Source organism: Pelodiscus sinensis, chromosome 20 (assembly GCF_049634645.1).
Source record: "Pelodiscus sinensis isolate JC-2024 chromosome 20, ASM4963464v1, whole genome shotgun sequence".
Taxonomy (NCBI): Eukaryota; Metazoa; Chordata; order Testudines; family Trionychidae; genus Pelodiscus; species Pelodiscus sinensis.
The window spans coordinates 9970498-9994771 of record NC_134730.1 but is presented as its reverse complement, the minus strand read 5'-3'; the positions used below and the strand labels follow the sequence as shown (position 1 = coordinate 9994771).

Here is a 24274-nt window from a genome sequence, read left to right as displayed (position 1 = left end):
TTGACATGATCGCCCCCTAGAGATGAAGGGAGAGTCAAGATTCTCAACCAGACAAGCCTTTGCAGATAAGCAATCAAACATGTAAGATATCTAATATGCTATAACAATGTGTCCAGTGGCACTTTAAAGGCTTCTTGTTGTTTTTGCTGAAACATACTAAAACAGCTGCCTCTTTGAAACCTAATGTGTCATGTGCTTAGTGGAACCTCGTTAATTCTCACTTTGTTAAGCCACGAACTCCACTACTTACACCAACAGAAAGCTTTCTCCATCATCCAGCAAAGATTTAAGAATGGAATCCCTTTTATAGCCAGCTCACATAGAATGGGGACTTTGTCATTACTAGACAATAGCCCCTGGAATGTTTTCCTCTTCACTGTGAGTGCGGGTAGGAGCTTAAATCATTACAGTGAACTACACTCATCTCAGATAAAGGATGTAACTACATATTGCGGCACTTAGATACTACAGTCATGGGCAACAGAAAAACCCTAAAATAGGTCATTAGATACCCATAGCAAATTAATTCCGTTTGCTAAATAACAAGTCAACCAAACAACAAAATAACTAAGTGCCTTCCACAGAAAAGCTATGCCAATAGCAAAGTCTCTAATGAGTCTTTGGCTCGTCTCTCTTTTCGGGGTCTAAGTTCTGCATGGGACAGACTTTTAGTTCCTTGGGTTTTTCAAGTTTCATATTAATTCACCTTCATTGTTTTTATGGTTGATTTATTAAAGATTTTGGTTAGGTTTAATGGTTTGGGGGTTTTGTACATAACAACGGCCATGCTGGATCAGACCAAAGGTCCGTCCAGCCCAGTATCCTGTCAGCTGACAGTGGCCAATGCCAGATGCCGCAGAAGGAGTGAACACAACAGGTAATCATCACGTAATCCCTCTCCAGTCATCCATTTCCAGACAAACAGAGGCTAGGGACACCATTCCTACCCATCCTGGCTAATAGCCATTGATGGACCTAACCTCCATCAATTTATCTAGTTTTTTGAACCCTGTTTAAGTCCTAATCTTCACCACATCCTCCATAGAGGAGTTCTACAGGCTGACCATGTGCTGAATGAAGAAAAATGTTCTTTTGTTTGTTTTAAACCTGCTATCTATTAATTTCATTTGGTGACCTCTAGTTCTTATGTTCTGGGAAGAAGTAAATAACTTTTCCTTATTCACGTTTTCCACACCAGTCATGATTTTATAGATCTCTCTCATATCCCCCCTTAGTCTCCTCTTTTCTAAGCTGAAAAGTCCAAGTCTTTTTAATCTCCCTTTTTATGGGACCCATTCCAAACCCCTAATCATTTTTGTTGCCCTTCTCTCAATCTTTTCCAGTGTCACTATATCTTTTTTGAGATGAAGTGACTACATCTGCACACAGTATCCAAGATGTGTGCATACCATGGTTTTATATAGAGGCAATAAGATATCTTCTGTCTTATTCTCTCTCTTTTTTAAAATGATTCCTAACATTCTATTTGCTTTTTTGACTGCCACTGCACATTGAATGCATGTTTTCAGAGAACTATCCACAATGACTCCAAGATTGTTCTCTTGAACAGTTGTAGCTAAATTAGTCCCCTTCATATTGTATGTATAGTTGGGGTTATTTTTTTCAATGTGCATTACTTTACATTTATCAACATTAAATTTCATTTGCCATTTTGTTGCCCAATCACTTAGTTTGGTGAGATCTTTTTGAAAACCTCAGTCTGGGATAATTCCTCAGATTTGTCACCTAAAGAATAGCTCACATTTTGGAATCTTCCTAACATCCTCAGCAGTGAAGACTGAAGCAAAGAATTCATTTAGTTTCTCTGCAATGACATTATCATCTTTGAATGCTTCTTAAGCATCTTAATCATCCAAGGGCCCCGTTTGTTTAGTAGGCTTCCTGCTTCTGATGTACTTAAACAACATTTTACTGTTACTTTTTGAGTTTTTGGCTAGCTTCTTCTTCAAACTCCCTTTTGGCTTTTCTTATTATATTTTGTATACTAGATTTGACTTCCACTTTTCAACAGATGTCTTTTTATTTCTCACTGCTTCTTTTACTTGGTTGTTGAGCCATGGTGGCACTTTTTTGGTTCTCTTACTGTATTTTTTTAATTTGGGGTATACATTTAAGTTGGGCCTCTATTATAGTGTCTTTCAAAAGTTTCCATATAGCTTTCAGGGATTTTACTTTTGTCACTGTGCCTTTCAATTTCTGTTTAAATAACCTCCTCATTTTTGTGAGTTCTCCCTTCTGAAATTAAATGCCAGTGTTGGGCTGCCGAGGTGTTTTTCCCACCACAGGGATGTTAAATTTTATTACATTATGGTCACTATTTCCTAGCAGTTCAGTTATGTTTACCTCTTGGACTATGTCTATACTACAGAGTTTTTTTTGGAAAAACAGTCATTTTTCCAAAAAAAATTCACTTATGCCCACACTACAACTGCATTCTTTCAAAAGAAAATCGAATGAACAGAGGGGATTTTCCAACATTGCTAAACCTCTTTCTACGAGGAAGAAGCCTTTTTTCCAAAAGAGCTTCCGGAAAAAGGTATGTGTGGATGGGGAAAAGGGAGTTCTTTCAAAAGAAGAGGAAAGAGGAAAAAGCACAGGTGTCCTGGTGGCCACTTCGTACATAGTAATCACAGCTTACATGTGAGTTAGCATCCATTCAGTGTGGACACTATCTTTCGAAAAAGCAGACCGCTTTTTCTATGTGCTTTGGCTGTGTGGACGCTCTCTTTTGGAAGAAGTTTTTTCAGAAGATCTCTTCCAGAAAAGCTTCTTCCAAAAGAAGCCTGCAGTCTAGACATAGCCTCAGACTAGATCCTGAGCTCTACTTAGGACTAAATCAAGAATTGCCTCTCCCCATGTGGGTTCCAGAACCAGCTGCTCCAAGAAGCAGTCAAGTAAGGTATCAAGAAATTTTATCTCTGCCTCCCGTCCTGAGATGACATGTACCCAGTCAATATGGGGATAGTTGACATCCCCCACTATTACTGAGCTTTTATTTTGATAGCCTCTCTAATCTCTCTTAGCATTTCATAGTCACTATCACTGTCCTGATCAGGTGATCAATAATATATCCCTGCAGTTATATCCTTATTATTAGAGCATGGAATTACTATCCACAGAGATTCTATGGAACAATTTGGCTCATTTAAGATTTTTACTTTATTTGAGTCTACATTTTCTTTCATGTATAGTGCCACTTCCCCACCAGCACAACCTATTCTGTCCTTCCAATATATTTTGTTCCCTGGTATGACTGTGTCCCATTGATTGTCCTCATTCCACCAAGTTTCTGTGATGCCTATAAATCAAAATCGTCTTTTAATACAAGGCACTCTAGTTCACCATTCTTATTATTTAGACTTCTATAATTTGTGTATAAGCACTTGAAAAAATTGTCTCTATTTGTCTGCCATTTCCTGATGTATTAGACTCCTTTTTATTTGATTGTGTCTCATTTGTGGTGTTATTATAACTGGATTGACAAATGTACCCTAATTGTGGGAAAGTGGATAAAAGTTTACAGATGTTTCAATATGTAACAATAAATATTGATAGAAAAAGGGAAGACTGAGTGAGTGAATTGGTGGGTTTCAGACCAGCTCCTGGCAGGCAGGGCAGCACATCACGGAGAAACACCACTCAATTGGCACTAATAAGCACCCTCTGCAGAGATGTCAAGCACTGAATGAGCATGGAGATCAAACTCCAGTATCATCCCTGGAAATGGTTTCTCCAGATCAGGTCACTGGTGGGTCAGCATGAATGGCTGGTACACATGCTGTGCTCTGTCTTTGGTTAAACAGAGGGTGACATCTGGAGGTAGTACAGTGATGTGATTAGTGAAATGGTCTGTGAGACCTTTCCTAGGTTCTGTTCCCAAATCTAGTACTAACCTGCTGTGTGACCTCCACTGACTTCACCTCCATTTCCCCTCCCACCATTTCTCACTCTTAACTCTTTGGAGCAGGGACTCTCTTCCCAGGTTGTTCGCACAGTCCTCAGCACATGATTGTAACATCAGTAATATTAAGGAGGTAATTCATGAGTGCTTTCACGGCACTCTATGGCTCAGGAGGTGGGGAGCAGGAGAAGAAGCCCTAAAAAAGGGTCGGGAACCTCTGATTTCTACTGGAGGGAAGATGCCCAGGATTTTCCCTGTGTTACAGATTACACATGTGCAGGATCAGTTAAAGATAAAATCTATGCATAAGCAGATGAATCCCAAAGAATGTAGAAATGGATACTTTATATACTTGCTACTCTTGCATTTATACCATCTGTTTCTTTGAGAGCAGTATGCATTTTGGCAACTTTTGTTACAGTTCATGGGTTGAGTGGAGCCCTATTCCTTTTACAAGTATTTTAATTGTAAACGTTAATCCTTAGACCACTTATAGAATATATTACATAATCAAAATATGACACACACACACACACACACTTACTAATTAATCTCTAATTAATCCAAAAACTCCTGGCTAATTAGCCATTTAAAATTAAGGCTGGTACTTCCTTTTGGAGATGCGGAGCTCTGTATCAATGATATGTAGGATTGTATTTTTATTAACTGTAAGACACGTATGTGAAGATTCAACTAACACCATTAAGAATCAAACAACAAGTGCTCTGGTAGCACTTTATAGACTACCAAAACATATAGATGGTATCATGAACTTTTGTGGGCACAGACCACTTTTTCAGATGACCGGAGTTATGAGTTTAGGATGTGCACACCCAAAATAAATAGGAGACGGGAGGGAGGAAGAGAAAAAAAAGGAAGGCGGGTGGGAGACAGAGAGCTAGAGGAAATCAGTAAGTATCTGAAGATTGGGTAGTTAAAACGAAGCAGATAAGAACCAGTCGTGCTAATACTGTAGTTCAGAGGCATCAGTGCCTGAACTGGAACTCACATCAGTGTAAGTCAGGGGAAACTCACCAACATCTAGTCAAATCTGTCCACCTATCCACACTATTTGCTGTGGTTTCTGTAAAGCTGCATTGGAATGACACCAAAGTGACAGCAGCATATGTGAAATCAGAACCAAGCCTTTGGTCTGAATTTGCCACATTCTTTATTATTATTTTATTACTTAAGTGCCAACAGGAACTACGGTTCTGTTCTAAACCCAAAATAAGCCAAACCTGTCATGTAGAGAAGACAAGATGTATCAGGGAATTTAGAGAAGGGAATAACAGATAATTCTTTATGTTATTAACTCCTTCATAAAATGGATAATTCTTTGGGTCTTTCATCATTTAGCCGCATCTTAGCTATTATTTTGTATACAATACAGTGCTCCACCACTGTTGCTAGCCTTTAATGTCCATTTGTCAAATTTTCAGCAAGCACCGCTGTGGTTTTTGCCATGGAAGGAGCACTCCATAATAAAAACACAAAGTCACTACACTGTCCTTCAAATGTTGTCTTAAAACTCATTCCTTCTCGGGTACCTGAAGAACACTTGACAATGGCTAGGCTTCAGGAATGATGTGACCATTGTACATGACTCTAATGGATATCTTATCACAAATGCATTAAGCTCCCTCTACTGTTTGCTGTAGCTACCTCTTTGTCTTTCACCACATATAGAGTGTCAGATCTTTGTGGCATGGATTGTTATTCTATGTTTGTACAACATGTAGTCCAGTGGTGACTGTCCAGCTAGTTGATGCGTTTGTATGAAGGGGAATAATAATAATATTAATATCAATAATAATACATAGTAAATATTTAATAATTATAATATAATTGTAGGAAGGGCACAGGGATATGGAGGTGACTTCTTGAACTCGGTAAGGTAGGGCACGGAAGAAAGCACCAAGACAGGACTGGGAGAAAGAAGTTAACCAAATTCTGAGCTGATTTGCAGCCCCACTGCGTCTGGTTGCCAGCCAGGTAGGGTTGCCAGGTGTCCGGTATTCACCCAGACAGTCTGGTATTCACCCAGACAGTCCGGTATTTTCACCTCCTGTCTGGTAAAAAAATTCCGAAAATACCAGACATCTAAAATGTCCGGTATTTTCTGATTTTTTTCCCTGCCAGGAGGCGAAAATACCAGACACCTGGCAAACCTACGACACACTCAGCAACCAGGCCCAGCCCCCAGAACCCCCACCTCCATCCCTCAGCTGGGACCCCGGACATCCCCCCCCCCCAAAACACACACACACACACACACACACACACACACTTACCTGGTTCCACAGGGGCTTGTCTTGTGGCTGAAACAGAAAAACAAAATGGCCATTGGCAAAAAAAAAAATCTTCATCTTAAAGGGACCATGCTGTTTTTTGTTGTTGGGTTTTTGTTTTGTTTTGTTTTGTTTTGTTTGCTTAGTAACTGCTGTCAGGGTCCCTTTTTTTTCTTCTCAACAACTTTGGTCTCCCCCTTTTTTTTCCTCAATAGAATTTTTTTAACCTGGTTTTTTTTTCTGGGGGGGGGGGGGGGGGGCGTGTTTGGCATTTTGGGTTAAACCATCTAGCAACCCTACCTACAGCCTGGTGCAATTTGGGCAGAATTTGATCTTACCAACATTGTTAACAAAGTTAGCAGCTTACTCTGGAGCGGTGGCATGTAAAACGCCCGGGATACCTAAGAGACCGGGAAATAGCACCACTCTCTCTCTCTCCAAAGAAACTTCAGACACACCAGCCACTTTAAGTGGCCAGATAAAAACACTACATTTCCCACAAGCCCCTCTTAGGCTCGCGAGAGGTAAAACGAGACTTGCCCTGAATAGGGCGGACACTTCCTGTTGTCACGGTCTCTTCCGCTCGCTGCCGGCAAGAATGGCGGTTGTGTTGAAGGTGAGTAGCATCAGGTTGTGGTAGGATCTGGTGCCATCCTTAGTAACGGTGACTTGTAAGCAGACGCGATCTTGTGGTGTGGGGGTGGGTGGCGATTGTGCATGGCCGTGGCGATGTATCACTTGGGTCGGTGCGCGGGTTTCGTGTCACTTCGGTGGTGTGATCCCCCCCCCCCATCGGCCTGTGAAGCCTTGGCCGTAAGTCCCATGGCTGCCTCTAGCTCGTTCTCCCCAATGGGAGGTGACGAGGGCCCTGGATCCCCTTTGTGGGGTGGCTTTGAGCTTTCTGAAGCTGCTGGGCAGGGGAAGTCTGGGCGTGGGATGGGATGTCCCAGTTAGCGCTCCCCACCCCCCCTTTCCGTGCTATGGCAGGTCCTTGCCCAAAACCTGTAGGAGGGCGGAGAGCTCGGCTGCACCCTGCTGAGCGCGTAGCTCAAAGGAGGGGACGGCTGCTCTCAGCTCAGGTTCTGGCGGCCTCCCTTTTTGCGCGTAGGTAACGCAGATGCGTCAAAGCTCAGTTCGTTCAAGTTTTAACCTTCTCCCACACTAGATCCCATGACCTGCGGGCTATTGGCTTGTTCCTTAAACTTCGCTGTAGCTGTAGAATGTTACTGATTCCTGATGGCCACCATGCTAAATGCATCTGGGATGTGTGTAAGTCACATGTGTTAAGGTCTGTGATTCAAAGGGACACCCCCATATTCTGTTCCAGTGACTCCTGTATGTTGCCTACTTTGAAGAGAAAGTTTCAGTCTTCCTATTGTTGCAACTACAAGTCGTTTCCTGTTGTCTATAAACATGTCTTAAAAACATGTTATAGACTTGGTAGCCCATGGGATGTGTCTTTTAATTTACACTTCTAAAGTGACTGTTTTTCCTTAGGCACAGAGACTAAGTCTGTTCTCTTCCTTGCTCAAACTTTAGCATTTCTTGCATTAGAAGCCAAGGTAGATGAAATATCTTTCATTGTCTCAATTTTTATTGGTGGAAGGAACAGACTTTTGGGCTGCACATAGTTCTGAAAAGTCTCTTCTATGTTAACGGAAGAATAGTCAGTGGGAAATCCATTCAGTATAACAAAGCTAAGTTATTTTGGGTTCTGCTGGCTGCCTATGCTAACTATAAATATTATACAAAACATGCATGTAATTATATATAATGTGTTTCCCTCCTGTTGTGTGGAGAACTGCACAAACTGGGAAAACCAAGGGTATGTCTAGACAGCGGGCACTATTTCCGGATACGTCAGTATCCACTTCTTGATGGCACTCCTGTTATTTCAAAATCCAATAGAAATAACAGGCTTGCTATTCTGACATCCCAGTAAAGAGTTTATTTTGAAATTTGGCCATCTCAAAATAAGCTATGCAATTTGCACAGATCAAATTGCGTAGCTTATTTTCGAGCTAGTGCAGCAATGTAGATGCATCCCCAAGAGATTTTTGAAGTATTCTTTAAAGTCTTTTGATCTCTTTCCATTCACTTCAGTAAGGTATGGACTGCTGCTCTAATTGATTATTTGGGTAAACAGTGCAACTAATGATACATAGGGCCCTGCCAAATTGACAGTCCACTTTGGTCAATTTCACAATCAGGTAGGACTTTTTTAAATGATAAATGTCATGATTTCAGCTATTTAAATCTGTAATGTCAGAGTTTTAATAGTAGGGGTCATGAGCCAAAAGAGTTGTGCTAATGCTGACGAGGACACTGCCAGCAGTGGTTCAGAAATATGGGTGGCATGGTATGATATTGCCATCCTTACAGCTGGGCACCCTGCCAACAGCTGCAGCTCTCTGGCTACTCCACTCTGAAAGCAGTCCAGATGTAAAGGTGGTAATCTTGCAACTCCCTTCTGGGTTGAGATTGCCAACCTGAGAAATGCTGGTCTCCCCTGTGAAATCTGTATAGTATGGTGTAAAAGCACATACAAGATCAGGTTTCAGTGGGTTGAAGACCAGCTTTCATGGTCTGGGATGCATTTTTCATGGCCATGAATTTGGTAAGGCCCTAACCGATACAATATGCTGCAGACATCTGTAATGGACAAAATAACATTTTAAAAAAGTACTGAATGTAAATTTTTCCTTTACTTTTTCATCCCAATAAACCATAGGGGTTCTTGTAATGGTGAAACTTCTTCAGAATGGAGTAATTATTTTTAAGCTGAAGGAAGTGCTGCTCTAAGCACTTCTGGGCTACGTTACGTCTACATTGACCCCTTCTCCAGAAGAGGCATGTTAATTTCAAACTTCAGAATAGGGAAATCTGCGGGGGATTTAAATATCCCCCGCGGGATTTAAATAAACATGGCCGCCGCTTTTTTTCCGGCTTTTCCCCAAGCCGGGAAAAAAGCGGCGGCCATCTTTATTTAAATCCCGCGGGGGATATTTAAATCCCCCGCGGATTTCCCTATTCTGAAGTTTGAGATTAACATGCCTCTTCCGGAGAAGGGGCCAATGTAGACGTAGCCCTGGTGTGAATTCTACTATGACAGCAATATTCCAATGCTAGAAAAATGTGGTTTTGGAGCAGATGATGAGGTTGGCGAACAAGCAGCTTTCGTGCTGAACTTGCATTGCCTTGGCACAACAAAACCTCTAATTGAAATGTCCAAAAAAGAGAGTATTGAAGGTGCACACTGATGATGCTGCCAGGTGTTACTGTCACACACAGTGGAAAGCATGGTAATCAAAGGAGCAGAACCTTTGGCTTTGCTCACACGTCTTATCTGTTTTGAAAGCTGAGCAAGTGATGATACAATGTTATCCCTGTCTGAAAAAGATCTTTTCACATGTGGAGTTGTGATTCTGAGGCTCAGCATTGCAGTGTTGATTTAATGAAACCCGGAAATGAAAGCTTGTTTGATCATATGTTGATTAACCCTATGACCTGTGCTTGAATTCCTAGGGTGCAGCTTCTCCTTCTACTTCTAAATCAAGGATGAGATTCTTGAGTGAGTGAATCAGTCCCACTAATCTTCTGTGTCCATGAGTCCCCAACAAAGGAGGTGAAAATTCCTTTTTTCTGCTCATCTGCACAATGGTGAGGCATGTTAGCATCTGTTTTGTACAGTCAAAAAATGAAGTGCCTTTTATTGTTGCTGGGAAATGGAGGTGGTGTTGAATGACTGTGTTGTGATCCCTAGGGCTAATGAGTGTAAATATAAAACATCAATAGCTTGATTATTGTAATTATAGGTCCTCTTTCTTTCCTCTTTCCCATGCCCCTTTCTTCCTGCCAGTCATGGTTGCTGCTTTGTTCCCATAGACACGTGAGTGCAAACCCCTTTCTTTCAAAGAGTGCTAGTTGAAAGTACTGATCTGTGAATGGGGATTTAAGTCTGTCAGTGTGCTAGGCTGGGCAGCTGGGTGCTGCAGCAGTCAAAGGTGAGTTTGATAATGGAGTAGGGAAGGATTGGGTAACACTCCACTGGGGAGACACTTGATGCAGCTCATCCCACAAATAAATTTGTCACAGGAATAGAGCTAGTGAAAGAATAATTAGTCTCTGCATTGGTCCTGGCTTACACTGAAGTCCTTTTAAGCTTTATTTGGCTAGAGAAGAGGCATAGATCAAATACACCAAGTGATGACTCAACAGGGAATATAAAAGCTAATTGCACATCCAAAGGGGATATTATTTTTTTCAGTATGTCCGGATGTATTTCATGTAATAAGCCCTCAAATGTTTTACAGAAAGTGCTGGTGGATTCTTTGTGTGGGTGTGTTGCAGAGAGGGGAATAAATTAAGAAAATGTGTCATGTTTCCATGTAACATTGCACATGGTGGTCCAACTGGGGTGTGTCAAATGTGCCCACCCTATAGCAGAACTCTACAAAATTGTGTCATCTGTGCAGCATGGCCGCATATGCATTATGTGTGTGAGGGCATGCCACGTGAAACATAGTTTTGTAGAGCACTATTTCTGAATGTGGCCAGTGGAGGTGCCCCAAAACTAGTATTTGACCCTGAGTACTGAAAAGGTTGAGCCAACAGGGATACTGTTAGCTTGAAATATAGTCAATAAAAATGAATTTAAAATAGCTTCAAGTAATGGACTTTCCCCTTGTCCCCGCTAGTGGGGTTTTACAGTTTTGCCTCAAAATTAGAGGAAACTGGCTCTTAAGTTAATGTACCTGTAAGCAAGGGTTTATCCTGATAAATCCAGGGCTGTGGATGCCTGCTCTTGTGGGAGTGTTTGACAAGTGAGCAGCTAGCTGCAAAGAATGTATCTGCCTCATGCTGGGCAAGTCTCTAATGTGAGTGCTGAGCTGATGATGTTAAGTTATCCCTGTCTGAAAAATAAACTATTTGTGGAATTCTGACTCTCTGAGGCTTAGCACTTTCTCGTGTTTAATGAGATGGGAAGATCAAAGATTACTTTAAGGATTGGTATGATGGATTTTTAATACGTGGCTTATACTTGCATTCCCAGGATGCAACGTTTTCCTCCCAAGGATCCAGTACAGAAAGTGCCTGTGTCAAGCCAGAGGCTGATAACTTTGACTGCACATTGGTAAGGAATTGCCATGAGAAATCTAAAGGCTTTTGGTCAGCAGTGGTGGGTAGGTCATGCTGTTCAGAGTAGGGATGTAATAGTGTAGAAGCAAAAGCTTATAGGTTAATGCTATAGACCAGTATTTCTCAACCTAAATTACCCCCAGTACCTACAGTTTTCAGACTCACAATTTTTTTGGGGAGGGCGGGGGGGGGGGGGCACAACACATTTGTTTAAACAACTTAATCATAGCCGGGCAGGCAATGAAATTTTGGGATGTAAAAAGTACAAAAATAATAAAGCACTGTAAAACTTAACAAATTCAGCTTTCTCTAAATTTCAGTTGTGTTGCTGTACACCACCACCCCTTCTTTCGAGTACCCACTGGTTGAGAAGCACTGCTATAGACTACACACATTGCTCCCTGTCCCCGTGCTTGCCAGTATATTTTTTAGCAGCCTGGACCTACACCTCCTGCAGCTTTGCATTTAAAGTGTATTAGGAGCAAAGGGGGAGGCAATCTCACTCAGTTCTGACTTGTGCCAGGCATGGGAGCTCAGACTCTCTGCTCCTTCCCCTCCCCCCCCCCCAATGAGGCAGCAGCACAGGGCAACAGGCAGCTGGTCCGTGAGGAAAGCTGGTTTTTAAACCCGATCCCACCATGAACCAACTCCTGCCTGGCATCCCTCGCTGCTGCCTCTTATATAGAGGCAGCAGTGTGGCGTGGCAGGGGGGCTCCTCAGGAGTGGAGCTGGAGTGCACTGGCTGCCCGCCTCACTTCCAGGGACTATAGAATAATTGAGTTACTAAGTGATAAGAATTCATGAGGTTAATCAACTATTCAATTAACCAATATTTAACATCCTTAGTCCAAAGTGCATACTCTTTGAAACTATTCTGTTCCTTAAGGGAAACATAGGAATGTGGAGGATGATTGTTATATTCAGTTGTTGCCCTCCTGAGCAGGTCTAATCCTGGCTTTTTGCAGTCTGTGATGTGTTGAATAACAAAGGGCAGGGGAAATGATGGTCCAGAGATTCTAAAAGAAGCAGAACTCAAACCTGCTATGGGTCTTGAGTCCAGTTTTCTACACATTTCTCCTCCCTGGCCAGTTTCTTAATCTTTGTGATCATATCTGAGTTATGCCTGCAGTGGGCAAGGCTGATGCACTCACTCTGAAGAACTCTTTGGATGTATCTTCAGTAGGTTTTCAATCTGTTTTTCTATCCCTTGAAGCCTATAAGCCAGTGAGATCATGTTATCTTTGAAAACTCAGCCGTGAAGGGGCAAAACAAAATATTATGAAGCTCTTGACTTTTGCCCACTAATTTATCTTCCTACTTCTGTAACTTTTGTAAAAGATTAAAACCTTGAATGACCAGATAAATGATGGGATGCCCTTTGTTCCATGGATCTGTGCTGACTCTGATTTGGAGGCAACCATCACAACGTTGCTCTTGGCAAAATCCTCTCAACAGTTGCAGTCTTGGATGTTTTCCAGTTGCCATTCTCTTTTGACATGATAAATGAAACCCTTAAAAACAGGCATTGCCCCATTTGGTGCATTCTGTCAAAATGTTTAGCAAACAAAAAAATTGCTTGTTGATTTCATGTATGAAAAAGGGTTTTTCAGGCACATGCAGCTTGTTTTGCCCTGGCTGGTGGGAGAATTTGAGACACATTTATGCCTAACTTGAGCCGTCTGTTCAGTTAAAAGCTGGTTTTTGTCTATAGCCTTGATGGGTATAAAAACGGTCAGTGTTTCTGGCCAAACGAGCTCTGAACCCTGTTCTGCAGGCAAAATGCTGATGGAACTAATGCTAAATGGAGGTGCAACCTATAGGCAAAACACTGGCTGCAATAACTTGATAGTCCCTTCTATTTTTGTGGTGGTTCTTTTCAAGGAAGCCAGGGTTTGGCTCAGTCCTTAACTACTCATTTGTGTGCTGTATTAGCATGTCAGAGCAAAAGCTTTGTTTCACCTGCTCTTACACTTGTGACCATTATTACTTCCTATCCCAAAGTGATAGGCAGTAACCAAATTTGGGATGGTGTTTGAGAGTTTCGAGTGCACTGCATAATAGTCAGTTCAGTATGCTGCCCTGATCTGTCCAAGATGCAAAGATATAGCAAGAGGTCCTTGCTTTCCCAGCAGGGAATACAAAAAAAATCTACTGTCCTCTGCCATGCTCCACTTTATTTCTCTATCCCCAAATAACCCCTTGATTCTCTTATCAAAGCAATAATAGCATTGAGAGCAAGAGGATTTTCTTGCTCTAGTGCAGGGGTCTCCAAACTACGGCCCGCGGGCCAGATGCGGCCCGCGAGGCCCTCTCATCCGGCCGGTGGAGACCTTTTTGTCTACGGAAAAAAAATTACGGAAATTTACGTGTATCCTGCCAAGATCAGCCGCCGCTTACGTGGACGTTATGTTTTTACCGAATTAAAATAGAGGCACGCAGTAGTGCGTTATGTTTTCCAACCGATCATTACATTGCAAAACCTTATTCGCTGCTTACTTTTTCTACTTCCGTTCACAGTCAATGAGATGATATAACGCCATCTAGTGGCGGAGTTTTTAAATGGTTTGCTGCTGGTTCAAGACTTGATTATTTTGATCACAGTTTGCCAGTTGCGGTTGACTGTTGCGATGAGGAGGTGTTGGTGTCAATTAGCGTCTGATTTCGAAACATGTTGCACTCTATTTTATTTAGTGATAATTTCCTTCGCGTAATTACTTATCAGTGTGTTTAAAGTATTGGGAATGTCGTTAGTTTAGTAAGAATTTTTTGAATATTCTGAAGAGGAAACATTAAAAGCAACAATCTCTCTACCATAAGTGGATATATTTGCACACTATATTCAGGTAAGTTTAACTTAAGAAATCATAAGAATTTTTAAAAATTGTTTCGGGTCATTTGCAGCTATTATTGCGACGAAATTAGTTCGCATAATCAGGTTTTTTGAGCGATATTGTGTGCAAGATACTTTCAGTTTCATTATTTATTCATGTTGAATTCACTTTATTTTAGTGCCCAGCGATGGCCGAGAAGAGGAAAAGAGAAATAGACGATGAGTGTCGGCAATTTCAAGAAGAATGGAGTTTGAAATACTTCTTCATCAAATCCGGCGAGAAAGCATTGTGTGTGATTTGCAACGAAACCGTGGCTGTGATGAAAGAATACAACCTGCGCTGTCATCATCAAAGCAAACATCAGGAGAAATATGTACAGTTGGAGGGTAAAGTCCGTGCCGAAAAATTTTCTAAATTACAAAATCAACTCACATCTCAGAGGACATTGTTCAGTAAATCCTCAAATGAAAATGAATCCTTAACTAAGGCCAGTTATAAAGTTGCCTACGTCCTGGCTAAAAGTGGCAAACCCTTTACAGATGGTGAAGTAGTGAAGGAATGTTTGTTGGAAGTGGCTGAGGAACTTTGCCCAGAAAAGTCAAAACAATTTGAAAATGTAGCTTTGGGTGCGAATACCATTGCCCGCCGTGTTGCAGACATGGGTGAAAACATTGTGACTCAAATAGCGAAAAATGCAAGCAAGTTTCGCCATTTTTCAATTGCAATGGATGAATCGCTGGACAGCTGCTCCACCTCTCAACTGCTTGTGTTCATTAGAGGTGTGGATGAAGACATGAACATAACACAAGAGCTGGCTTCCCTACATAGCATGTATGGCACTGTTACCGGAGAGGATATATTCAATGAGTTGAAAAAAACATTTGCTGATTATAACTTGGACTGGACTAACCTCAGTTGCCTGACTGTTGATGGAGGAAAGAACATGAGTGGCATAAAGAAAGGCTTGGTTGGACAAGTGAAGCAGATGTGTAATGAGAAAAACATTATACAACCAATGTTCCTGCACTGTATTATTCACCAGCAAGCTTTGTGTGCTAAATATGTGGACATTAGCAGTGTACTGAATCCTGTGGTGAAGATGGTGAATTTAATAAGGTCACATGGGCTCAACCATAGACAGTTCAGAGACATGTTGAAAGATACAGACACAGAATCGCAAGATTTACCCCATTACACAGCAGTAAGATGGCTAAGTTGTGAGAAAGTTCTGAGCAGAGTATTTAAGTTAAGAAAGGAAATAGGTGACTTCCTGGAAAGTAAAGGCAAGCCACAGCCATTACTGTCTGATGAAGAGTGGGTATGGAAATTGGCTTTTGCTGCAGACATAACTAGTCATTTAAATTTTCTGAACCTAAAACTACAAGGAGAGCAAAATCTAGTTTCTGATCTATACACCCACCTAAAGGCCTTCAGATCCAAACTTGTCTTGTTTTTGGAACAAGTACAGGCCAACAACTTGACGCACTTTCAGCAGTGCAAGGTCTTCATGGCTGAAGCAACAGCTGAGTTCCCCACGTCATTTGCATGCGAGATCATCAAAGACCTCCAGCTGCAGTTTCAGCAGCGGTTTTCTGACTTGGATTCAAAGGCAGAAGAAGTGAGATTGTTTCAAAACCCATTTGAAGCAGATGTGGCCAGTTGCCCAGATGAACTGCAGCTGGAAGTCATTGAGTTGCAAGCAAATGACCTCCTTAGGGACAAGTTCAAAATAGGACTGGTGGGTTTTTACCAGTTTTTGCCCAAGGAAGACTTTCCTAATGTCAAAACTTTTGCATCAAGGTACCTTTCAATCTTTGGAACAACATACCTGTGTGAACAAACATTTTCAAGAATGAAATACGCGAAGAACAATTTGAGAACAAACTTGTCCGATGATAATCTCAGGTCACTGTTGATGTTAGGAACAACAAATCTAAAGCCAGAAATGTCTGCTATTTTGGCATCCAGGAAACAATTTCACCATTCACACTAATACAGGTGTTCATGTGTTATTAAATAACTGAATAAAATAATATTAAATAAATAATTAAAAACAACATCCATGTTTTGATTGTTTTTTATTTGGACCTCAAGTGTGTAGTCGGCCCCCGAACTGCTGTTTGATAGTTAATGCGGCCCTCGGGCTGAAAAGTTTGGAGACCCCTGCTCTAGTGGTTACAGCAAGAGACTGGACATCAAAGACTTATGTTCAGTTTCTGACTCTTACACTGACTTGCAGCTTGACCGCGGGCAAGCTACTTAACTTTTGAACCCCGTGTTATGAATGAGAAGAGAGGAGAACTCATTTATCTTTAAGCTGGGATCTTGTTTCCAAAATAATTAACTTCATTCTGTCTAGCAATTCACTTGTAATTTAAACTTCAACAGGATTTGAAGATATGATCCATTTGCTGAAAGTCCTGGCAACATGTGCTTGATTCCCTGACCTGGCATGAACTGGACAGTGGATCCAAAAAATAAAGGGACTCACTTAGGCTTGGAGGTTGGTATGTGGGCTGGGGAGGAATGTAATAGAAGAGCAGTGCTATTTGTTCTAAGTGATTTGTGTTTGTTATGTGGCAGCTTTGCAGTGAATTTCTTTTCAAATTGTTTCTGTTCTATCATGGGTTTTTAATGTCACACTTTGGCACAGTGTCAGGATTTTTTTAATTAGAGGACATAATTTATTGAGTAATAAAAACTGGAGCTTATCTGCTCCCAGACTGCAAGTCAAATGAAAAGGAGAGAGTCTAAAAATAGAAGGGAAAAAAAAGTAAAGTGTTCAGTACTTGTGGAGAATGGATAAATTCAGGAACTGGTTCTACACAGCTCTTATTTGCTGTATTTACATAGCAGCTGTTGTGTGGTGTATCATTTGACTTTGATAAATCTTGAACTTCAGAATGCTGCTGCAAAACAGGGAGACACCTGTAGCAAGGTCTCAGTCTGTCTCTAGACACAGTATAGTCCTTGTTAATTAGTAGTTCTCACTTGGGTGCGTGCATGTGTGTGTGAAGTCGTAACTGCAGGAGTTTCCTCACTTTGGAACACCATTCCAGGGTGTCTGTTAAGGCAAGAATGGGACATAGACATTGGAAAGTGTGGAAAAGGGATGATTGCTTGGAGTGACAGGAACATGGCTCAACTGAGGTTAGCTGTCACATGGGCAGGACCAGCGATTTGCTATCCTCAAATTATGTTCTTTGTATTACGGGTAAAATAGGGGGAAGGTTCTTTGTATCCTTGGCAACCACCTTCTCTGCTCTGTCAAATTTATTGTAAAAAATCAAGAAAGGGGCTCATTATTGTCTCTTTACTGACTATTCTGTTGTTTTTGGTTTTTTTTCCCTGCACAGCAAGTCTGGCTGGAGAAGAGAAGTATTGACCTTTCATAAATCCCCAAAATATCAGGTATCTGGGTTATTGATGCTCTAAGCCCAAAGTTGGTACTAACTGCCTTTGTTTAGTCAGTTGGTTTTCTGACCTAGGAAACGAATTGTGCATTGAAAATGTTAAATCTCAATTGTCTTGCTAAAGGGACTAAAAGGAGGGATCCATCACTTTGCCACAAATGTGTCTAAAAGTAAGCAACAATAAACTTCATTCTACAACCCAACATGGCTCTTCTCAGAGCTTTCATTTATGCAGATGCTTAGCAAGGGCAGATGGCAGAACGCCTCACAAACACCTTTGCTTGTCAAGATGTCAACAGACTTGTAAGAGAAGATGGCTAAAAACTAAAATCTTCATTGCTCCATCCAGAGTCTCTCAGTGATGTGGCTTGGAAGATCATGAGGCCTTGCTTATACCAGCCTACCCTTTTTCTAGCATAGCTACCCGTAGTTTACAAGAGCAAATTCATTCTGGTACTGGTCTAACGTCTAGCTCAGGGGTGGCCAGCCTGTGGCTCTGGAGCCACCTGTGACTCTTCTGAAGTTAATATGTGGCTCCTTGCTCAGGCACCAACTCCAGGGCTACAGGTGCCAACTTTCCAGTACTCAACACCTGGCTCCACTTCCTCCTCCAAGCGTATTGTACCCTCGCTCCTGAGGAATACCTTGTAGAACGAGGTTTGAAGATTTCGGAATAAATGTATTAAAAAAAAAAAACAGAATTACTGTGTTGACGCGTGCTTTATTTCAAAATAATGCTAGTTATCTTGAAATAATGGTGCAGTGTAGACGCACCCTAGTGTCATCTGCGAACTTGCTGAAGGTGCAATCCCATCCCTCATTCAGATCCTTAATAAAAAAAAAAATGAAGAAAACCAGCCGTAGAACCAACCCTTGGGGAATGGTGCTTGATACCAACCACATCAAGCCGTCAGATCGCTACCCATTGAGTCCCACCATCTAGCCAGCTTTCTATTCAACTTACAGTCCATTTAGCCAATCCATACTCTCTTAACAGGCTGGCAAGAATACTGTGGGAGACTAGCAAAGCTTTTGATAACGTCTACGGATGTAAATCAGTAGTTAACTGCCCAATAAATCTGGGTTTATTGGGAAGTGCAGTCAACTGCTTGCTCCCCCCACCCTCTGCTGTCTCTCTAACAGAAGCGGCGGGGGGGGGGGGAGCTGGCTCTGTGGTGCTGCCCTTCCCCCTCCCCACGTTGGGAACAGGAGAGGCTGCTACAAAGCAGCCCCTGTCCACAGCCTGGACCCAGTGAGAGCTGGGACTGAGCAATCACAGCTCAGTCCTGGCTTGCACTGGGTCATGGGGCTACCCCCTGCTGAGGCTCTGCAATTTAAATGTATTAAGAGCCAGGTCCATAGGAATCCACCTGCCTTCCACATATCCACAGCGTCAGTTATTTTATCATAGAAGGCAATTGGATGGCCAGACATTACTTGCCCATGTTGACTATTCCTGATCATTCCTCTCTTCCAAGTGCTTCAATGTGGATTCCTTAAGGATCTCCTCCATGATTTTTCTGTGGGCTGAGGTGAGGCTGACTATGTAATTCCCTGAAATGTCCTTCCCTTTTTAAAAGACGGGCACTACATTTGGCTTTTTCCAATTGCCTGGGACCTGCCCCAATCGCCACGAGTTTTCAAAGATAACGGCCAGCGGGTCTGCAATCACATCAACCAACTTCCTCAGCACCCTTGGATGCATTAGATCCCCACTGGATTTGTGTTTGTCCAACTTTTCTAAATAGCTCTTAACTGGTTCTTCCTTCACCAAGGGCTGCCCGCCTCTTTCCCATACTGCGTTGCCTAGCAAAGCTGTATGGGAGCTGACCTTGTCTGGGAAGACAGAGGCAAAAAAAAGCATTGAGTACTTCTGCCTTTCCCACATCATCTGACACTAGTATGTACCTCCTTCCTGTAGTAAGGGTCCTACTCCTTCCTGAGCACCTTATTATCATGCCTGTGGAAACTCTTTGCATCCCTTGCTAGCTGCAATTCCACTTGTGCTTTGGCCTTCCTGATTACACCTCTGTATGCTTGAGCAATGTATTTATACTCCTTCCTAGTCATCTGTCCAAGTTTCCACTTCTTGTGAGCTTCCTTTTTGTGTTTAAGCTCAGTAAGAATTTCACTGCTAAGCCAAGCTGGTTGCCTACCACATTTGCCTTTCTTACTGCGCATTGGGATGGTTTGTTCCTGTGACTTCAATAAAGCTTCCTTAAAATACAGCCAGCTCTCTGGGACTCCTTTCCCCGTCATGTTAGCATCCCCAGGGATCCTGCCCATCAGTTCCCTGAGGGAATCAGACTGGTTTTCTGCAGTCCAGGGTCTGTATTTTGCTGCTTTCCTTTGGTCAGGATCCTGAAATCAACCATCTCACAACTGCTTCCCAGGTTGCCACCCACATCTGGCTCCCCTACTAGTTAGCTCCCTGTTTGTGAGCAGCAGGTCAAGCTGAGCATGGTTCCTGGTTGTTTCCTTTAGCACTTGTACCAGGAAGTTATCCCCAACGTTCTCCAAAAACTTCCTGGATTGTCAGTGTCCTGCTGTATTGGTCTGCCAACGGATGTCAGAGTGATATCCATGAGAACCAGGGCCTGTAATCTGGATGCTTCTGTTAGTTGTCTGAAGAATGCCTCTTCTACCTGATCTGGTGGACTATGGCAGACACCAACCCCAATGTCACTCTTGTTGCTTCTGCCACACCTGCTTTATACTGGAGCTCTGAGCAATCCTACTGCTCTTACATATGATGCAACTCCTCCACGTTTTCTCCTCTGCCTGTTCTGAAGAGTTTATGCCCTTCCATGACTGCTCCAATCATGGGAGTTGTCACACCAAGTCTGTTATTTCAATCAAATCCTAGATCTTTGATTGTGCCAGGACTTACTTCTAATTCTTCCTCTTCATTTTCCAGGCTTCTTCCGTTTGTGTACAGACACCGTAGATAACTCGGGGTATGTCTACACTACAGCGCTAATTCGACCTAACTTAGTTCGAACTAAGCTAATTCGAACTAACAGATCCAGACTAAAAAACTAGTTCGAATTAGCGTTTTGCTAATTCCAACTAGCATGTCCACATTAAGTGGACCCTGAACCGGGGTTAAGGATGGCCGGAAGCAGTGCCGGTAGGGCATCAGATGAGGACTTAGAGCGTGGAGCTGCTGCCTCAGGCTAGTCGAGGGCTGTGCTTAAAGGGACCCGATCCCCACTCCGGACAGACAGTTCTCAGGGGTGCCCCGCTTGCAAAGCAGTCCTGGCTTGGAGTGCCCTGAGTGCTCACACTGGGCACATCACAGCACTCGGCCATCAGACCGGCTGCACTTGCCGCAGGCTGCCATCTGGGGAGAGGGGGCAATTGGGGGGCTGCAGGAGAGCTTCCACCCCCAGAAGCCCGCAGAACCAGCCCAGTCCTCCCCATCGGGGGCTCGTACCCCATTCCTCCCTCACCTCCTTCCACTTACCCTTCCCTAGCCCCCCTTCCTGATGTACAAAATAAAGAAAACGTGTGGTCAAAAATAGAATCTCTTTATTGAACAAAACTCAGGGAGACTGGGAAAAGGAGGTGAGAGAGGGTGAGGGTGAGAGAGGGGGAGGGCAACTAAAATGATCAGGGGTTTAGAACAGGTCCCATATGAAGAGAGGCTAAAGAGACTGGGACTTTTCAGTTTAGAAAAGAGGAGACTGAGGGGGGATAAGATAGAGGTCTATAAAAGCATGAGTGGGGTGGAGAGGGTGCATCAAGAAAAGTTCATTAGTTCCCATAATAAAAGGACTAGAGGACACCAAAGGAAAGGAATGGGTAGCAGGCTTCAAACTAGTAACAGAAAGTTGTTCTTCACAAAGCAAAGAGTCAATCTGTGGAGCTCCTTGCTGCAGGAGGCTGTGAAGGCTACAACTAGAACAGAGTTTAAAGGGACGTGCGATAAAGTCATGGAGGTTGGGTCCATGGAGTGGTATTAGCCAGGGGGTAGGAGTGGTGTCCCTGCCCAAAGTTTGTGAAAGGCTGGAGAGGGATGGCACAAGACAAATGGCTTGGTCACTGTCTTCGGTCCATCCCCTCCAGGGTCCCTAGGGTTGGCCGGTGTCGGCAGACAGGCTACTGGGCTAGATGGACCTTTGCTCTGACCCAGTACGGCCATTGTAAGCTCAGGGTTGGGGGTCTCAGTGGGCCACCTTGATTTTCATGCACACCTGCTCCTGGGTGGCCAGGCTGGCAGCTCTCCTGCCCTAGCTGGCCACTTTCCTCTGCCTAGTGCGGAGGTCGTGGACGAGGTCCACGATGTCCGCACTAGACCAGGCGGGTGCCTGCCTCTTGCGGTCCTGGGCAAGCTCCCATGAGCCACTAGCTTGGTCCCGGAAAGAGGGGGAGGGCTGGGGGGCATCGGGTGGCTGGCTCGAGCGGTGCCAGGTGCAGGGTCTGCTAGCTGGGTGCTGGCAGGCTTGCACCTGGCACGGGCACTATAGCCAGCCCGTGCCCCTTTAAGGGGTCCGGGGCCAGGAGGGGGGCAGACGAGTTTCCCTGGTGTTGGCCAGAGTGGCCGCCAGGGAAAGCTGGGGAGGGCTAGCCTCCCACTAGTTCGAATTAAGGGGCTACACACCCCTTAATTCGAACTAGTAAGTTTGAACTAGGCTTAGTCCTCGTACAAGGAGGTTTTCCTAGTTCGAACTAAGCGCTCCGCTAGTTCGAATTAAGTTCAAACTAGCGGAGTGCTAGTGTAGCGCCTATCAAAGTTAATTCGAACTAACGTCCGTTAGTTTGAATTAACTTTGTAGTGTAGACATACCCTAGCTGATTGCCCTAACTTCTCAGTATTAATCGGAGGTCCTCCTCTGTTGCACCTTTCTCCTTGTGTTCCTTCCTGGTATCCCATTTACCTCCAGGCTTAGGTCACCATCCCGTTGAACCTACTTTAAAGCTTCCTCACTAAGTTTACAAACCTGCCTGCAAAGAAATTTTTTCCTCTCTTTAGGTGGATCCCATCCCTTCCTAGCAATCCTTGTGCCTGGAACAGCATCCTATAGTTGAAGAATCCAAAGCCCTCTCTTCCACACCACCTGCACAACCATGCATTTACTTCCAAAATTTCATGATCCCTCCCTGGACCTTTTCCTTCAATAGGGAGGATAGACAACAACACAACTTGCACCTCAAACTCCTTGATCCTTCTTCCCAGTGCTACGTAAGCTGCAATGACCCACTCAAGGTCATTTTTGGCAGTACTGTATCATTAGTTCCTATGTCAAGAAGCAGGAAGAGGTACCAGGTAAGCAGGACACTTTTTGAGATTCCCTGGCTGTACAGAGGAATGAGTCCATCCCTCTTAGGAGGGAGTCCTCAACCACTACCATCCATCTACTTTACTTTTCTGGAAACACTCAATTTTGACCAGTTCTTGCACCATCTGCCGCCGCTGTGCTTTTTCACCTCTGCATTCTTAGTGTTAACCTAAACCTTGTGGTTAGGCGCCATTTCAGGATGCCAGAAGTATCCTGAAATAGTTATTTTGGTCTAGTGAAGCAGCCTGTTATTTCGAAATAGATTTTGAAACAACAGGCAGCTTATTCAGACATCCTGGTAACCCTTGGGTTAAGGGGCATTTCGGAATAGTGAGTTATTTTGAAATTTGGTACTGTGTAGACAGCACCAAATTATTAAATAGAGTACATTTCTAAATAGCTTAATAGTGATTTCAAAATTTGCATAGTGCAAATTGCATAGCTTATTATGAGCTAAAGGTGTTGTGTAGATGCACCTTCAAAGTCCAGTCAGTCCTTTCACCTATGCTGTGGCAGAGTGTAGTGGACTGGAAAGCTAAGGGTTATTCCTTAGTATTAGAAGAGGCTACGTTACTAGGCTATAGAAAAAGCAAGTACTATGCAGCAATTTTGTTAGTCACGTGGTGTAAGATCCTCTACACTACAGCCTGTGGTTGAAAGTTTTCGGACATGGTTGCAGCCTTCTGCCTACAAAAGGCAAGAGACCAGCTTGTAACAGTAGGATGGGGTAGTAGATCTTGTTCCCTAGTTCCAGTTTAGTCTAACTTGGGAAGTTTAAGTGAACTTGGACAACTTGTTTCTGGCTCAGTTCCTCTGTGTTAAATGTGTGTGTGTGTGTGGGGGGGGGTGCTTTGCACATGTGGAATGAGTGAAATTGGCTTGAACACTGCTATTGTGTGTATTTCACAATACAGGCAGTCCCCAGGTTACATGGATCCGACTTACATCAGATCCCTACTTACCAACTGGGTGAGGCAACCCTGCGCTAGCTGCTTCCCTGCAGCAGACCAGGGAGACGCGGAGCGGCTTTTCTCAGCAGACACCTCAGCTTGAGAATAAAGGACTGAGGGAAGTGAGGTGAGGGAGAATAAAACTGAGCTCTGGAAAATGTTTGGCTAGAGTTTCCCCTACAATATGGACCAGTTCCGACTTACATACAAATTCAACTTAAGAACAAACCTACAGTCCCTATCTTGTACGTAACCTGGGGACTGCCTGCACAGACATTCAAACCTGAGATCACAGACTGAGTCAGTGATATAGCATGGTTGAGTGTGAGTATCCTAATTCCTAGGCATGGGGCCTAGCTCACAGCAGGTGGACTCTGAGCCCTGGCCTTATGCAATATATCAGCTGCTTTGGCTAGCACTTGTCACTCCTGGACTTCAAAAGTGTT

General features: G+C 43.3%; 1 protein-coding gene, 1 long non-coding RNA gene and 2 other non-coding genes across 4 annotated transcripts in view; 3 read left to right on the top strand and 1 right to left on the bottom strand.

The window, feature by feature from the left end:
• LOC142819095 (uncharacterized) overlaps positions 1-6741 on the bottom strand; it is a 28530-nt gene extending 21789 nt beyond the window's left edge. The window contains exons 1-2 of the long non-coding RNA XR_012896804.1: positions 6552-6741; positions 6217-6243 (exon numbers count right to left, since the gene is read on the bottom strand). This is a non-coding gene — a long non-coding RNA (uncharacterized LOC142819095). The remainder of the gene's footprint in view (positions 1-6216; positions 6244-6551) is intronic.
• A 2830-nt stretch (positions 6742-9571) lies between these two features.
• LOC112543603 (small nucleolar RNA R38) lies at positions 9572-9649 on the top strand. The gene has a single exon (XR_003086841.1). It is a non-coding gene; the product is annotated as a small nucleolar RNA R38 (small nucleolar RNA).
• A 144-nt stretch (positions 9650-9793) lies between these two features.
• LOC142819093 (general transcription factor II-I repeat domain-containing protein 2A-like) lies at positions 9794-16242 on the top strand. The gene is made up of 4 exons (XM_075903592.1): positions 9794-9838; positions 10073-10102; positions 11267-11347; positions 14362-16242. The coding sequence occupies exon 4, from the start codon at positions 14371-14373 to the stop codon at positions 16174-16176; it is 1806 nt and encodes a 601-aa protein (XP_075759707.1). The 5' UTR covers positions 9794-9838; positions 10073-10102; positions 11267-11347; positions 14362-14370; the 3' UTR covers positions 16177-16242.
• Positions 11098-11171, top strand: LOC112543602 (small nucleolar RNA R38). Its single transcript, XR_003086840.1, has one exon. It is a non-coding gene; the product is annotated as a small nucleolar RNA R38 (small nucleolar RNA).
• Positions 16243-24274: the final 8032 nt, after the last annotated feature.

What these genes read in the sequence shown, in the direction of transcription:
- LOC142819093 (XM_075903592.1), top strand. Translation starts at nt 14,371, where the DNA reads ATGGCCGAGAAGAGGAAAAGAGAAATAGACGATGAGTGTCGGCAATTT.